The sequence below is a fragment of the Bombyx mandarina genome, chromosome 12, assembly GCF_030267445.1.
Source record: "Bombyx mandarina strain Sakado chromosome 12, ASM3026744v2".
Classification (NCBI taxonomy): domain Eukaryota; kingdom Metazoa; phylum Arthropoda; class Insecta; order Lepidoptera; family Bombycidae; genus Bombyx; species Bombyx mandarina.
The window spans coordinates 5878202-5895571 of NC_143219.1; the positions used below are offsets into that span (position 1 = coordinate 5878202).

General features: G+C 41.9%; 1 protein-coding gene across 1 annotated transcript; it reads right to left on the reverse strand.

Moving 5' to 3' along the window:
• Window positions 1-1708: 1708 nt before the first annotated feature.
• On the reverse strand, window positions 1709-4187 carry LOC114248832 (uncharacterized). The gene is made up of 2 exons (XM_089731862.1): window positions 3819-4187; window positions 1709-3452 (listed from the first exon to the last, which is right to left on the reverse strand). Exons 1-2 carry the CDS (start codon window positions 3833-3835, stop codon window positions 2024-2026), a joined length of 1446 nt encoding a protein of 481 aa, XP_089587988.1. The 5' UTR covers window positions 3836-4187; the 3' UTR covers window positions 1709-2023.
• Window positions 4188-17370: the final 13183 nt, after the last annotated feature.

The following is a 17370-nucleotide window of genomic DNA, read 5'->3' on the forward strand; positions in this document are numbered from 1 at the left end:
ACCTTAGAACTTATATCTCAAGGTGGGTGGTGCATTTACGTTGTAGATTGTAGTTGTTAACGGCCGTCTGGTGTAGTGGTAAGTGACATGGTCACTACACAAGGGGGTCGCGGGTTCGAATCCCGCCAAGGGAAGATATTTGTATGATAAATATAAATGTCTTTTCCAGGGTTATGGATGTATATTAAATATATGTATGTATGTGTATAATAAAAATCTTACATTTATTTCCGTTATCTGGTACCTGTCACACAATTTCTTTACGAACTTATCACGGGACCAGTTAACGTGGCGTGATTGTTTTAAAAAAAAAAAAAAGATGTCTATGTGCTCCAGTAACCACTTAACATCAGGTGGGCTGTGAGCTTGTCCACCCATCTTAGCAATAATAAAAAAGTCTGTTTTAGAATGACACATCTCTATTCCAAATACTAGAGAAACGGTACTTCTGTCTAAAAGGAGTACACTACATGAAAACAACGCTTTTCTTTTCGACTTCCCGATATGTATGTATGTCTCAGTTCATTTTAGAATAATAATGAAATGCGACCACGTTATTCATACTCGTTTATAACAATATTGTTTTGTGTCATTACGTCAATGAATCTATTGAATTTTAAATTTTAATAGTATCCCAGAAATATTCATTGTGATAAAAAACGGTATTATAAAAGTGAATAGAAATTCGTCTAAAATCAATTTATTTCCCCTCGGACTGACAGAGAAAAGGGCGGAGCGATTCAGTCTGTTAATAAATTCAAATTTATTCGTTGATCGGGCGCGCTAACGTATTTAAAAAGTGATTAGAAGTTAAATTGACACAATATGAAGTTTTTGCGTTCCCAACAAATCGAAACGAGATAAATCGTTTTTCATTACGAATTCTTAACGCAAGTGACTAAATCAACGATTCGAAGCCTGGTGCATATTATGTTTATAAATAATTTATTATTAATGTTCTAAATGGTACCACTATAATATCACTTTTGTATGAATTCATTTACCGATCAGCCTCTAATGATAATATTTATCTGCTTAAACAACTTTAAACATGAATCATTTTGGAACCAGCTCTTTGTGTGCCAGGATCCAATACTAAACTTTCATTTACAATGGCCGTCTGGTGTAGTGGTAAGTGACATGGTCACTACACAAGGGGGTCGCGGGTTCGAATCCCGCCAAGGGAAGATATTTGTATGATAAATACAAATGTCTTTTCCAGGGTTATGGATGTATTTTAAATATATGTACGTGTATAATAAAAATCTTACATTTATTTCCGTTATCTGGTACCTGTAACACAAGTTCTTTACGAACTTAGCACGGGACCAGTTAACGTGGCGTGATTGTTATTAAAATATTCATTATTTATTATTATTATTTAACCCATAGACACAGCCCACCGAGTTTCTCGCCGGATCTTCTCAGTAGGTCGCGTTTCCGATCCTGTGGTAGATTCTGCGAAGCACTACTCTTGCTAGGGCCAGTGTTAGCAAAACCGGTTTGAGCCCCGTGAGCTCACCTACACGTCAAGTAGAAGCTGATATAGTCTCTCAAAGCTATCAGCATAGGTAGGAGAAAAAAAACCTTCAAATTGAGTGTACAGATATTTTGATAATAAAAAAAACACCGATATTAAAAAGAAACATTTTATTTCAAACAAAAGATAAGATTAAACATTTGAACATAATAAAAAATTAAGTGAGTATTAAATGTCCCACGTGGGTACTGACGTAATTCTACATATTAAGATGAAACAACAAATTCACATCGAGAAATGTGGTTAAATTCACATTGCCGCTGGTAAGTTGTAGCCCCGTATCGTTTGTTATATTAAGGTGCTCATGAAAGTAAACGTTGAGTCTCGAAGGGCGAGAATAATCATGTGGAATTGGCCCAGCTGCGTATGCTTTAACTTATGATAATTACATTCGGAGTAAACCGCCCAAAGCAAAATACTCTTACCACACTATTGTAAGCAGCTAATATGATTTAATTATTGAGACAGTGCTTGGAATTACAATTATTTACGTTTATATCGCGGCGGTTCGAAACTAGTATACAAAGCTTTACTAAGTAAATCACACTCTTTGAGTTCCCTTTGCGCCTTGTGTGCCATCTTCATCATTTTTATATCTTCAGCGAAGAGTTCATTCGTTGCTGCCTTTACTATTTCTTGATCTAAACAGTCCAGTTGTGATGTAAGTTCTAAATATTGTAGTTCTAATTGACCCGTTAGAAGTGACAGACTGTCTTTTGGATCTTCTGGCGTTTCAAAGAGACGGGTATTGACGTATTGTACACAAGTGAAAAGTTTAGCGGTATCATATGAAGCGAACAATTCATGGAACTCATTTAATAATATCCTTTCAAAAATAGCTTTGTTCTCTTTTTCTTTGTCTTCCATCCAAACTACATATTTCTGGAAAATCTCAATAAATTCTTCTAGTTCAAATACTTCATCTTGTACTATCTTTCTATAAAAGCCACGATATTTCATCACCTGAACAATAATGTTATTTGCAAAAACATTTATTTTCATATAATTTAAGCATTGTTTACCCAAATCATCGCAAATAGTCATAAGTTGTTTAGGTTCATCGAAAAATAGCTCCGGACTTACTTTTTGAAGTTTGAGAAGTGTTACTTTTAAACCATCAATTGTTTCTGCTGATGTAATATTTTCTTGTAGGTAGTTTACGTCAATAATATTTTCGTTAAAGTGTGACATGAACTTATTTTGCCAAGACATAGGGCTCAGCGAAAATAAGAATCCGCGATATTTATCTAAATTTTCAAACGTTGCTAGTAAGCCAGACAACTGATTTCGTATTTTAACGCAAATGAAGCTGTAATTTTCTAATTGATCGACCATTTTGTCTAGTTCAATAGACTTTGCGTTGGCCAAGGCTTCAACAATTTTTCCTCTCTCATAGCATTCTTGGGCGAATCGAACAAAGTTAGATTTTGTTTCAGTAAAAAAAGTCTCAATTTTTTCGTATTCAGTATATTCATCTCGTAAAGCCGTATCTATCTTAATTATTTGATCTCTCCGATAAGCAATGTTTGCTCTGAATAATGTTATGTCCCTTATATTCCTCATATAAACTTTTATTTCACTGAACTGTCTCAGAGGCCTCCCTTCGATTATTTTATAAAAAGTTTTGTCAATATCACATATTGTTCTTGGATCGTTGGTGATGAAAGGTTCTGGCATACTTGATTTCTTTTCACTTTTTCTTAACGTAAAAAGTCGCATATGACTAGCCAAATTAAACGGGTTATGTTCAATTTTATGGATTTCCTGTTCGCTGACTTTTGCGTTCTTGGTGTTATTAACTTTGAATTTCGGATTTTCATTTTCTTTTTCGTTTTCATCACTGCAAATTGCTGATAAAGCCCGTAGTTTGTTTTTTTCTAAGCGCTTCTTGTAGATTTCATCCGTTGTTAGCCTATTGGTCATAAACGTTATTGTATACCTAATATAGTCTCAAAGCCTATAAATATTTTATAAAATTTAAAACTCAACTGCGTTTAAACCAAAATGAAATTAAAGCTTTAGCTTATTAAATTGTAATCACCAACGTCATTTGCAGGAACTAAGACTTGGCGATTTTTTATAATTATATTGTTCATTATGTTTCGACTAAATATCACCATTTGATACAAATATGGAAATTCTAGCACTGAGAATGAAATATTGTACATGTATCTATTTCATATCTGTACTATATCTTACTAATGATTAATAGAATGCAACTACAAGTGTAATAATAAAATATGCAAACTTAGAAAGGAAAATAAACAGATAATATTACCTGCGCATTTTTTCCATTAATTTCTTGCGTGAGCAGTAGATTTGGTCTAAACTTCAAGACGATTTTAATATTCTGTTGTCACTTGTCACTTTAAAAAGCTGAGCAACATAAAGGTTTGCTTAAATTGTCTCCATGGATTTATTTTGTTGATTTTTTAAACACTGTAAGTATAAGTATTTAAATTATGATAGGTATTTTAATTTTAAAAAAATATTTAATTATTATGGTGTAAGAAAATCGTTCTTAGAGAGACACTGAAAATACTTTACAAGTTGCCTTTTATAGTTTTGGTACTGCACGCAGTTTGACTTGTACTGAATTACTGTTGACCGGTGAAATCCAAGATCTCGTGCACATTTGGTGAAGGTCCGCTCAATGTCTTGTTTCTGGATAATCGGATTAGACAATATTTTGTATTAAAAAAAGTATAATTCAAACATCGAGTATAGTTCAATATTACTTCTTAGTTCCATTTTTTTTTTTTTTTCCCTACCTATGCTGATAGCCTTGAGAGGCTATTTCAGCGTACCCTAGCTTGTGTAGGTGAGCTCGCGGGGCTCAAACCGGAGAATTGCTAACACCGCCCTAGCAAGAGCAGTGCTTCGCAGAATCTACCACCGGATCGGAAGCGCGACCCACTGAGAAGATCCGGCGAGAAACTCAGTGGGCTGTGTCTGTGGGTTAATTCGCTCGTCGAGCCCTTCGTCGCAAGCGACGGGTTCGGCGAGGACGGCGACCGGTGCTTGTATTGCCTAAAAGCACCGTTAATGGATCAGGAGGATCCGTGATGACGTGCTTTGGGCGACGTCGACGGTTTACCAAACGGTCTACAGGATCGGGTATGTAGTTTCCGGCGGCCACGACAAGAGGGTTCTCATGTCGTGCCGCCTTCTCAAAGTGGCGCAGCGATGCCGACTGTAGATACTTACTAAGGGAGTCGAGCTCCAGGTCATCGTGGAGGTCCACGTTCCTCTGGAACCATGGTGCTCCGACGGCTATCCTGCAGAATCGGGATTGTATAACCTGAAGGGGTTTCAAGTTGGTGCGGGCCGCGTGAGCGAACACTACGCTTGCATACGTCATGACGGGGCGTATGCAAGTTTTGTAGAGGGTTACTTTGTTACGGAGGGACAGTTTGCTTCGTCTACAAAGCATTGGGTAGAGTCGTCCTAGTATAAACGCGGCGCGATCGCGTACCGTTTTTACGTGGGGACGGAATGTCATCCCTCTGTCGAGGGTGACGCCTAGGTATTTGACCTTCGAGGCCCACGGTATGGGCTGGTCAAAGAGAGTGATGGGGCTAACGGCGGAGGTGTTTACGCGCCTATTGGGGAGTGGGGTGCTCGAAGTGGTATTCGGAGGGCGACCCCTTTTGAATAGCACCGCTGTGCTTTTCGTGGGGTTGATGTCAATTCGCCACTTCCGGAACCACTGTCCCACGGTGGTTACTGCGGTCTGGAGTCGCCGATGAAGCAACGACATCTTCCTACACGAGTAGTAGATAGCCGTGTCATCGGCGAAGAGCGCTAGATGGGTCTCCGGAGACCGGGGTATATCGTTGATATACAAACTAAATAGTAACGGGGAGAGTGCGGAGCCTTGCGGGACTCCGGCAGTCAGATGACGGGGACGAGAACGAGTTCCCTCTACTCGATATCGAAACGAACGGTTCGACAAGAAGTCTCGTATGATGAGCACGAGTCTGTCTGGCACTCCCATGTTGTACAGTTTGTAGATCAAACCGTTGTGCCAGACTTTGTCGAACGCCTTCGCTACATCGAAGAAGAGGGCGCCGGTCGGGATTTGTTTACGCCTATTTAGCCCTATTAAGATGTGCTCCGTGAGGCGGTGCACTTGTTGTACGCACGAGTGTTTGGCGCGGAATCCAAACTGCTCGTCTATTAGAATTTTATTCGCGGTAACGAAGTCCCAGAGGCGTTTCCGAAGGAGTCGTTCGTAAATTTTGCCTATCGCTGGGAGGAGACTAATCGGACGGTAACTAGCGGTTTCATTATTCGGTTTGCCCGGCTTGTGTATACCGATAACGTCCGCTTCTTTCCATACCGCCGGAAAGATGCAGTGCGTCATAGCAGCATTTAAGATGGTAGCCAACATTGTTATCAGTTGGACTGGTAAGAGTTTTAACGCGCGGTTGCGGATGCCGTCGGAGCCGGGTGCCTTCTTAGGTTGAAGGTTATCTATTACTTCTCTAACTTCGTCAGAGGTAATGGGGGGTAACGCGTCCGAGGGTGGCAGGGAAGCTCTGCGCTCGACCTCCCTGTCGACTGCCTCGGAGTGTTCGGGGTCCGCGTATTGAGTGCTGGTGGTGCACTGCTCTTGCAGTGCATCGGTCAGCAACTCTGCCTTGTCATCGTCATCGAAAGCCGGTGGTTGGCCTGAAGGGCGTACGAGAGGAGGCATAGTAGCGGTAGTTTCGGACTTGAGAGTCCTTGCTAGTCGCCAGTATGCTTGATGAGAGGGCGCGAGTCCTTCTAAGTAACTATCCCAATTCTCATTTCGGGCGTCGCTTAGGCGAGATTTTACATCCCGCTGTAGTCGACGCATCCGAATCCGGTTTGAGTGCGTGGGAAGTTGATCGTAGGCCCGGATTGCCGCGTTTCTAACTCTTAGGAGGTTCCTAAGTTCGGGGGACAGTCTGATGCGGTGAAAGCTATCCTCCACATCGACTTCTTTTGAGGATCTTATGATCGCGGAAGAGATGTGATCCGTGATGATGTTTATGGATTCGACTGTGTCCTCGGGGGATGGAGTTGAATCCGGGCCGCAGGGGAGGATTGGTGGAGCGGTATCGGCTAAGCATTTGCCCAGCTTCTTCCAGTCCACCATGGTCCTCGTAGCTGTGACTGGGTTGTGGGGGCGACCAGCTGCATAACGACAGGTCGGTGGTCTGAGTCGAGCTCTGACATTGCTTCGATGGAACGTAAGCGCAGAGTTACGTTCCTCAGCAGTGCCAGGTCTATAGTGCTCGGACGGAGCGCGATGTTATACGGATAACATGTTGGAGTTGGGGGACCGACTACTTCGAAGGTAAGGTCGTCTATAAACGCGTCGAGACGCCTACCGTTTATGTTTGAACTGTGGCAGTTCCACCTAGTGTGGTGGCAATTTAAATCGCCTGCCAGGATGACGGAGTCTCCCATGCCGAACAGTGACTCGATGTCACTGCTCAGAAGGGGCTTGTCCGGGGGGAGATAAACGGATGCGATGACGATCGGCTGGTGTCCCGTCAGCGAGATACGGCACACTGACGCCTCGATATGTGAGAGCGAGGGGGTATCGAGAGGGACAACGTGCAGGGCCCGCCTATAGTAAATGGCAGTCCCGCCTTTGGAGGCGGTGAGTCTGTCATTCCTAACCATGACGTAATTCGCGACTTTCGGGTCACGACGCGAGGGCTTCAGGCAGGTCTCCTGCACTAGCAGAATATCTACAAGATTGTCGCGGAGGAATTCGTAAATTTGATCGCGTTGTCGCGCGAGTCCGTTAGCATTGTAGAATGCTATTAGTTCCATAAAACATTTATTTCCAATTATATTGAGTATGTACATACATTATTTTCATTTCGTCTATAGATATTTCTTATATATACTACCATGACTCTACTACTACTATTCTACAATTATATACACTATATATTCTCGATATACATAAGATCTCGATCGATAAACTCTGTTTTTTTTAAACATATGTGAATAGTGCTTTTTTTAGTAATGGCGAAATTTTATCATAGTAATCAAACGTTTGAATTAAAATTAGTAGTTTTTGTTACAAAATCCATTGTATCATAAAAAGTTTTAAAATATATTTAGTCCGTAATTTAATGAGAATATAAAAAATTATAAGCGAAATAGTTTTGGACGAGGTCACTCAATTTAACACAGTCTGAATGATCACGACCTTTTCCCTTTCAGTTTGGCCCAGAGCGAATAATTCCTCAATGACCACTGACGGAGGTGTCGGCTCCGACACCCTGTGTTTTGGTCTATAGAAAAGCATGTAGCGTTTTCATTTAATAATAGGTATTTTGTGTATTTACAGGATTTTTCCTGCCATTCCATAAATAGAAAATTTAATTGGTGTTATTATTATTATTGCTATTATTTATGACGTTTGTAAGCATACGAGCATACGGCCCATCTGATGATAAGTGGGTACCGTCGCTCATGGATTCAGCAATACCAAGGGAGCAGTCAAGTGGCTGTATGACGTTGAGTTCTCCCCGCAACTCTCATTTGAAGAAGTATACGTCACAGCGCTCGGGAAACACCCCGGATGGTAGTTTTAATACCGAATGGTTCGGAGAAAAAAGATCTCTGGAAACGCACTGCCGATGAACGCAGGGGTTCTAGATGTTATGGTCGTCCATGTTTTCCATCGGTGGCGGGAGCTGCTATATAAGAAAATGTAGGGACCATATCGAATAATTCATCATTACGAACATTTTTTATTAGTTATTGTTTTGAAAATGAGACATCCCTATCGATTTTGTTTACATGGATTGGAAAACGAGCTTACGACCCACAATTAATTGAATTTTTAAATATCTACTGTAGACGCTGCCCCTCGATTTGAGATACGAAGACTTAGGAGACTTAAAAATCCCGATTCTATTACTACAGCTGAACAAACCTTCACATCAGAACGCGCGCAGAAATATGAACGTAAGTAGTAAAAGAAATCGATAAATAGTAATATTAGGAATATTCGATCGCAATTATCTAAAGAGACGAACAAACGGGCATTGTAAATAAAAACGCTACTAATCTGTGCTTCCATTAAAATTACAAATAGGTTTCCAAAATATGTACTCAGCTATATAAGTCTTTTCCTGACATTTTGCTAGCTCAGTACTAGTTTTACTTGAAAAAAAATACGCGAACATAAAAGACTAAAAATCAGACGATAATGGATTTTTTATCATTCGCAGAGAGATTATTCAATCAAATTCCTTTAAAAATTTAAAAACTTTTTTACGTAATCTACGTTTTACAATAAATTAATTACGTCTGTTAAATGCAGCGAAACCCGCATTCTCTTATACTTTGAACCACGGCTCTGCAAAAATCTTGTCCGAAACCCAAGAAACCTTACAGGAACTATTCCGAAGAGGGTCAACAAGAGCTTGTTAATTAAATGGCCCTTATCGAACCACAGAAATTAATCTCCGTACACAACCGAAAACTGATTATTGCGTGAATACAAAGTACGTATATACATTTATTATTTTGCAATTTTGAAATTTGTTAATATGACTGATATGACGTGACCTTACCTATATTAAATTCAAATGATCATAGTCGAAGTTAATGTAGGTAATATCACAGTGTACGTGAAGTCTACTCCATTCCCATGTACGAATGTCCTTGCCATTAAACAGGAACTCACCACTGCTTGTGTGAGATGAGATAGTAAAGGGCAACCTAGCCTTTTCCTAGAACTATCTCAGCGAAGTTTTTTTTATTGCTTAGATGGGTGGACGATGGGTCCACCTGGTGTTAAGTGGGTTACTGAAGCCCATCGACATCTACGACGTAAATGCGCAACCCATCTTGAGATATAAGTTCAAGGTCTCAAGTATAGTTATAGCGGCTGCCCCACCCTTCAAACCGAAACGGATTACTGCTTCACGGCAGAAATAGGCAGGGGGTGGTACCTACCTGCGCGGACTCATAAGAGGTCCTACCACTAGTACTTCTGCAAATTATAATTTTGCCGCTTTAATTTTTATTACACGATGTTATTCCTTCACCGTGGAAGTCAATCGCGAACATTTGTTGAGTACGTATTTCATTAGAAAAATTGGTACCCGCCTGGTATTCGAACATCGGTGCATCGCTCAACACGAATGCACCGGACGGACGTCTTATCCTTTAAGCCACAACGACTTCAAAATAATGTACATTATGTACATTAATTGTTTAAGTTCGAGCTGTCGATCGTGCACCCTATAATGTTTCTGATAGTTATTACATTTTAAATAATCAACTACAATTCTGCAAACAGCTAAGCGCAGATTCAGGAGTATTCGTACAAATTTAATCAGCCCCCGGCGATTATGTAAATTTGTCGTAAACGAACGGATTTACCCTCATTCAAATTAAGCTTAGTGCCGTCTGCCACCTGGAAAACGACGTTATTTATTTTACGCGCAAAGCTCTGCCGACAGTCAAAAGAACTTTGTATAATTATGTGGAAAACATCATACTGTATAGTATTTAAACAGTAGACATAACTAACCGACTAACTAGTCGTCCGTCACCACAATAAAAAATAAATAATAGTTTAAAAAATAACTAACAAAAGACGCCTTTATAGAAAATCCAACTAAAAAATAGAAAATAAATTTTAATAACTTTGAATTAAAAATAGTGTAAGAAAAAATGATTTTATTGTAAAAAAGCGTGGCGTGCTTTTCAGGATATGATGAAAATGACCCTTGTACTCATATCTGTTCATAAAATATTTATAACTACTGATACCATGCACCCCTCGCTTTTTTTACAATAAAATAATTTTTTCTTACACTATTTTTAATTCAAATTTATTAAAAAAAAATTCTGTTTTTTAGTTGGATTTTCTGTAAAAGCGTATTTTGTTAGCTTTTTTTATCTATTATTTATTTTTCATTTTTAGTTGAATTCCTATTTTTTCAAACACATGTTTTTCAATTTTTTTGTTAAATATTGAATTGTCGTGGATCCTTAATAAGTATACCAAGTTTCGAGTTAATCCGACGTTTTGAAGGGGGCCAAAATCATGTTCAAAGATTCCGTTACAAACATACATACTAACATACATACGTCTGAAGCTAATAAAAGCGTATTCATAATTACACAATTACTCATTTTTACGATAGGCAGCGGCTTCGTTTTGCCCCTGGCATTGCTGATGTTCATCTGCCTACAAGAGCCATAAAAAACAAAATAAATAGACAATAAAAAACGCCAAATTTAAAATTAAATGAAGTATTTGTGGACCAAAGGAAAAGACGTCCGGTGCATTCGTGTTGCACCGGCACTTGATGCACCGGTGTTCGAATCTGAACGGGTACTAATTTTTGTAATTAAATACGTACTCAACAAATGTTCACGATTGACTTCCACGGTGAAGGAATAACATCGTGTAATAAAAATCAAACCTGCAAAATTATAATTTGCGTAATTACTGCACGTACGCCGTTTTCGCACGACTTCTTGTCCGATAACTGACTGACTTGTCACAAGAATCCATTTGCCAAGACGAGTGTGGTGAAGGAAGGGTCTATCAGGGGTCAGCCTAGCTTCTTTAACCCTCCTCCAAGAATAATTGCTAAGTTTGGACCCGGTGTCTGCGGTCAGGATGTTTGTAGGTACTAATTAAATATATACTTCTGTCCTCGCAGACTTAGTGGACGTAATGGACATATGTCGTTATGTTATAATATCGAATTCTAATCATACCAAAACTTTATATATTTATTTCCAACAATAAAAAACTAATTACAATTATTACAAAAAAAGAAGTATTTTGAGAAATTCAAAACATTATTATTTATAACAAAGGTAGAATAATTTTAAGGCCAACAGTTCCCGCTCTTCACAAGGTTATATTTTTTGCAAATCTTCAATAAAATTTTTTTTAATAGAATGATACATGTAATTGTTCATTAAAATAATTCGTTTTCCATTAATAAACTAATAACTAACTAACTTGATGAAGTCAAGCTCCTCCGGTCCGCAAATTTCTAATGTAAAAGTGCTTCTCGAACTATGTAAATGTGGTGTCGAAACGCCATGATTGTTCTGAGAGCCGTTTAGAGCATATTACAAAAATCTTTATATTCACAATAATAAAAAAAATCTCATAGATCCACTTTGTGCTTATTAATACTTCACAAACTTATGTACTCGATTTTTTTTCATTCTCCACATTTTACACAATTAAATCGAATAAATTTATTGAAACTTTTCTTCTATAAACTGCTTGTAATCTCCAAATGAAATAGCTATGGTATAGATAGTCGGACATGACTACATCATTAGGATTGTAGTTTGATTCTTACATTCTATAAGTTCACATCTTCGGCATATATTCCATAATTGCATTAATATTAATCGTTCCTACATCAATGCCTCCTGCCTCCAATCCAAGAGTCACTCATGTACTACGGAAACACACATAAGTACATGTATCGATCACGAATATCAAAAATTTTACAGAGCTTACACTACGTTAGAAAACCGAACTTAGACCTCAAACTTATATTCCGTATCGCCAATAGACCAACGAGACAATGAAATTTTACTATATACTAGCTGACCCGATAGATTTCTTAGTGCCTGATATTTTTATTTAATACCGAATATTTTCATATTTATCGACCTTTTAAACCTTCTCTGGACTTCCGCAAATAATTCCAGACCAAAATTAGCCAAATCGGTCCAGACGTTCTCGAGTTTTAGCGTGACTAATGAACAGCAATTCATTTTTATATATATAGATTTGATTAAATATGTAAATCGTTTGCGTAAAAATCTTTACCATCCCTACAAATGGGTGCCAATTTCACTAAAATAGTAAACCGCAGTCTGGTGACGTGGCATCGCGCCAGCCCGCCGCCCGTTTTAATTGTGTAATCCTCAATATACCTTCCAGAATGCGACTGAATTTGAAACTATGTGTGCCCTTAAAATGTTATATTTATGAAGTTATCACTACGCTTCGGGAATGCTCGAAAATGCTTTTACATTTGACTTCTCATTTCCTGAGTAATAAATGTAAAATTACATTTGCATGCAGTGGAAATAAATAAATAATGAATGAGCATATATTACCGCGTATAAATTGGATTTTTTATTATTTTTTTATTGCTTAGATGGGTGGACGAGCTCACAGCCCACCTTGTGTTAAGTGGTTACTGGAGCCCATAGACATCCACAACGTAAATGCGCCACCCACCTTGAGATACAAGTTCTAAGGTCTCAAGTATAGTTATAGAATAAATAGCCTGGCTTAAAAAATGAAACACGCTTAGCATTCCGTAACTCATTAGTGTTCTAATGATTTGTCGAATGTGAATATTTTTCAGTTCCATTTAAACACAGCACGTTTGTAACAAAGCGGTTTGTGGAAATACAAAAACTGTTCACATGGATAACAACCCTGCCTCATTGACCAGAGAGAGCCGAAGGCGTTATTCGTTTCAAATGCGGTCAACCATAAAATTGATCAAGCAAAGGTTTTGTTGCTTATATACTTAAATTTATGTAAATACTTATTTAATTCGCAACTCCACTGGTTTCGTATCGTATTCCTTAACATTAAATATACTATAACGGGTCAAACGACCCATTTTGAACTTTTGCATTGAAAATGCATGTAGGTATTACGAGTATTGCTGCGGAGGCGTCGCCGCTGACTATCAGTGGCGGGCTGGTCATCGTGCTCGGGGCGTGGCACGTCCCAGCTCCAGTGTGGTCAGATCGCGGAGGGTCCAATCTCGGTGGTCCGTGCTGGAGTCATGGTCCAGACGGCTGGCCGATCCTTCGGCTGGTCGTAGGACCGTCGAGGCGATTCACCCAGTTCTGGTGAATTGGGTGAATCGTGACAGAAGACGCCTCACTTTCCGGCTCAAGCAGGTACTCACTGGGCATGGTTGCTTCGGTGAGTTCCTGCACCGGATCGGAGCCGAGCCAACGGCAGAGTGCCACCATTGTGGTTGCGACTTGGACACGGCGGAGCACACGCTCGTCGCCTGCTCTGCATGGGAGGGGTAGCGCTGTGACCTCGTCGCAAAAATAGGAAACGACTTGTCATTGCCAAGCGTTGAGGAATCGATGCTCGATGACGACGAGTCGTGGAAGGCGATGCTCGACTTCTGCGAGTGCACCATCTTGCAGAAGGAGGCGGCGGGGCGCGTGAGAGACGCACAGGCCCGCCGCAGTCGAGCGGGAGCCAGGGAGGCGGATCTCGCCCAAGCCCTGGCCCTCTAAGTGTTTCGGGTCTCCCTCACATGTCGGGCTGGGGACCGGCGAAGGGGGCCTAAGAAGACGACGTGCAAGCTGCTCTGCACGTGTTTTATGCATGAGCATCCAGGTGATGGAAAGCCGGCTTTCCTCAACTCACACTGGTTCTGACCCAGCGGGGTATTCCGTAGGATAGACCGTTCTAACTGGCGCCATCTAGGCGGGCTTCGGATAGCCTGCCGACCGAGAGAGCTGGTGGTCGTGGCACCGACGACCGCCGGTCCGGCGTCCCGAGGGGGAGGGTGATGGGGGAGATGTGATCCGCACTAAACGCTTCACTTTCCCCCCCTTTGCCTTTTCATGAGCTCTGTCTCATGCGAAGTTTGGATCCTGGTTGTTGAGCGACAGGAGGTTTTAGTCGGTTCGACTCCGACATGCCCCGCCATCCATCCCCAGTTAAGGGCGAAAGTCCGGCGATTTCCCCCTGACAGAAAAAAAACCTTCAGTAGACAAAGTACATATTAAAATCTTTATCTTTTCAGAGTATCAGTAAATAAAATGGTTGTCTGGAATAGATCGCCTTTAGTGATAAGAGAGCCTATTATACAACTACTTATATCTGCTTGTTGACTTTTTTTAATGTTAATTGTTCTTTGGTGTGCTATAAAGAATATTTTCTCTCTCTCTCTCTCTCGAAAATTCTCAAAAGCACAACAAGCATTTGGTGTTATTTGCTTTGGAAATAACGTTATCTCAGATACGTTCTCAATTAGCTTGTTACCTTGTTAATTAGACACGACTTAAAAAGGTTGTATAGGTACTTCTTAAGTGTCACTCAATCAAACTGATTCTCCTTTTAGCAGCACACCCCTTTTTCTCGGATGTCACAGTTTCTTTCACGTCAAACACAGAAGGGGTGTCATTAATTGAAATAAATATTTACTAAAGGAATTTTCTTTCGGGAGAACGCTTGTCAACTCTCAATTAGAAACGGAACCCTTTATGTTTGCGTATTTATATGAGGATTATTATTCCTCCAAAAGATTACATAAAGAACTGAGAACACTGGCGAACTCATCAAACCCAGTAGCGTCAAATTTATATTCCGCTTATTCTTAATGTCAGCGCATTTACAATTTAACGATTCATGCCTTCGACACTGAGTTGTCGAACGCATATATGACGTCGACAACTCCACGACGACCACGTCAAAATCTTCTTAGTTAAAAATGACATGAAATATCTTAATATATATAAATCTCGTGTCACAATGTTTGTCCTCAATGGACTCCTAAACCACTTAACCGATTATAATAAAATTCGCACACCATGTGCAGTTCGATCCAACTTGAGAGATAGGATAGTTTAAATCTCAAATTATAGTCGCAATTTTAATTTATTGCTAATTATTTGTCTGTTATTATTTGACAGTCACAATTATCTGTTAACTCCAAATGATTCTAACAGATGTCGATACCTTTCGACTGGGTTGAGTAAGTAATCAATAGATGGCGCATATATGGCAAAACAACGTTTGCCGGGTCAGCTAGTATTTATATAAAATGAATTGCTGTTCGTTAGTCTCGCTAAAACTCGAGAACGGCTGGACCGATTTGGCTAATTTTGGACTTGAATTATTTGTGGAAGTCCAGAGAAGTTTTAAAAGGTAAATAAATATGAAAATGCTCGGAATTAAATAAAAATAACAATTTTGTTTCCCTTTGATGTATCCCCCGTCGGACGAATACCTTTTGTTTGTTTTATGTTTATTTTATACAAAGGTTTAGGTCTTTAACTTATCGATTGAGGCAATACGAAGTCTGCCGGGTCAGCTAGTACATTATATATTTATAAGATTACTTTCACGGATTAATACCCTATCTTTTTACTTTTTACTTTTTTTACCTTTTTTTTTTTTTTTTGTCAGGAGGAAATCGCCGGACTTCCGCCCTCCACTGGGGACGGCGGGCGGAGCATGTCGGAGTCGAACCGACTAAAACCTCCTGTCGCTCAACAACCAACGTCCAAACCTCACATGAGACAGAACTCATGAAAAGGCAAAGGGGGGAAAGTGAAGTGTTTAGTGCGGAGCACATCTCTCCCATCACCCTCCCCCTCGGGACGCCGGACTGGCGGTCGTCGGCGCCACGACCACCAGCCCTCTCGGTCGGCAGGCTATCCGGAGCCCGCCTAGATGGCGCCGGTTAGAGTGAGCTATCCTACGGAATACCCCGCTGGGTCAGAACCAGCGTGGGTCCAGGATAGCCGGCCTTCCATCACCCGGATGCTCTTGCGTAAAACGCGTGCAGAGCAGCTTGCACGACGTCTTCTTAGGTCCCCCTCGCCGGTCCCCAGACCGACATATGAGGGGGACCCGAAACACTTAGAGGGCCAGGGCTTGGGCGATATCCGCCTCCCTGGCCCCCGCTCGACGGCGGCGGGCTTGCGCGTCTCTAACGCGCCCCGCCGCCTCCTTCTGCGAGATGGTGCACTCGCAGAAGTCGAGCATCGCCTTCCACGACTCGTCGTCGCCGAGCATCGATGCCACAACACTCGGCAACGACAAGTCGTTTCCTATTTTTGCGACGAGGACACGGCGCCACCCCTCCCATGCGGGGCAGGCGACGAGCGTATGCTCTGCCGTGTCCAAGTCGCAATCACAATGGTGGCACTCTGCCGTCGGCTCGGCTCTGATCCGGTGCAGGAACTCACCGAAGCAACCATGCCCAGTGAGAACCTGCGTGAGCCGGAAAGTGAGGCGTCCTCTGTCACGATTCACCCAATCCACAAGGACTGGGCGAATCGCCTCGACGGTCCTACGACCAGCCGAAGGATCGGCCAGCCGCCTGGACCATGATTCCAGCACGGACCGCCGAGATTGGGCCCTCCGCGCTCTGACCACACTGGGGCTGGGACGCGCCATGCCCCGGGCACGAAGGTCAGCCCGCCACTGATAGTCAGCGGCGAGCGCCTCCGCTTCCAGAACCCAAGGCGGCGTCCCAGCCAGTACACACGCCGCCTCGAAGGAGATGGTGCGATAACCACGAATGACCCTGACCGCGATGGTGCGTTGCGGCTTTTGCAGCAGCCTCGCCACCCCCACGGCCAGGGACTGGCCCCACACGGGCGCCCCGTATAGGGCCATTGATCGCACCACTCCTGTATAGAGACGGCGCGTCACCTGGTCAGGCCCCCCGATGTTGGGCAGAAGCCGGCTTAACGCGCCGGCCACACCCAACAAACGAGGGACCAGGTTCTGAAAGTGAGCACGGAAGGTCCAACGACTGTCCAGAATGAGGCCGAGATACTTCAGCTGCACCCCGACCCCGATACGGACGCCTCCAACCACGATATGGGCATCGACAGGTGGCACTCTCCGGGGCCTGTGAAACCACATGGCCTCGGATTTACTGAGCGCCACGTCGAGGCCCAATCTCCTGATTTTGCCGACGACATGCGCCACCCCAGCGGTGGCAAGACGGGCAGACTCAGCAAAACTCCCTCCCCGGGCCACGACCAACGTGTCGTCTGCGTAACAGATTACGCTCAGGCCCGGGAGGAGGGCACCCCTTAGCACCCAGTCATAC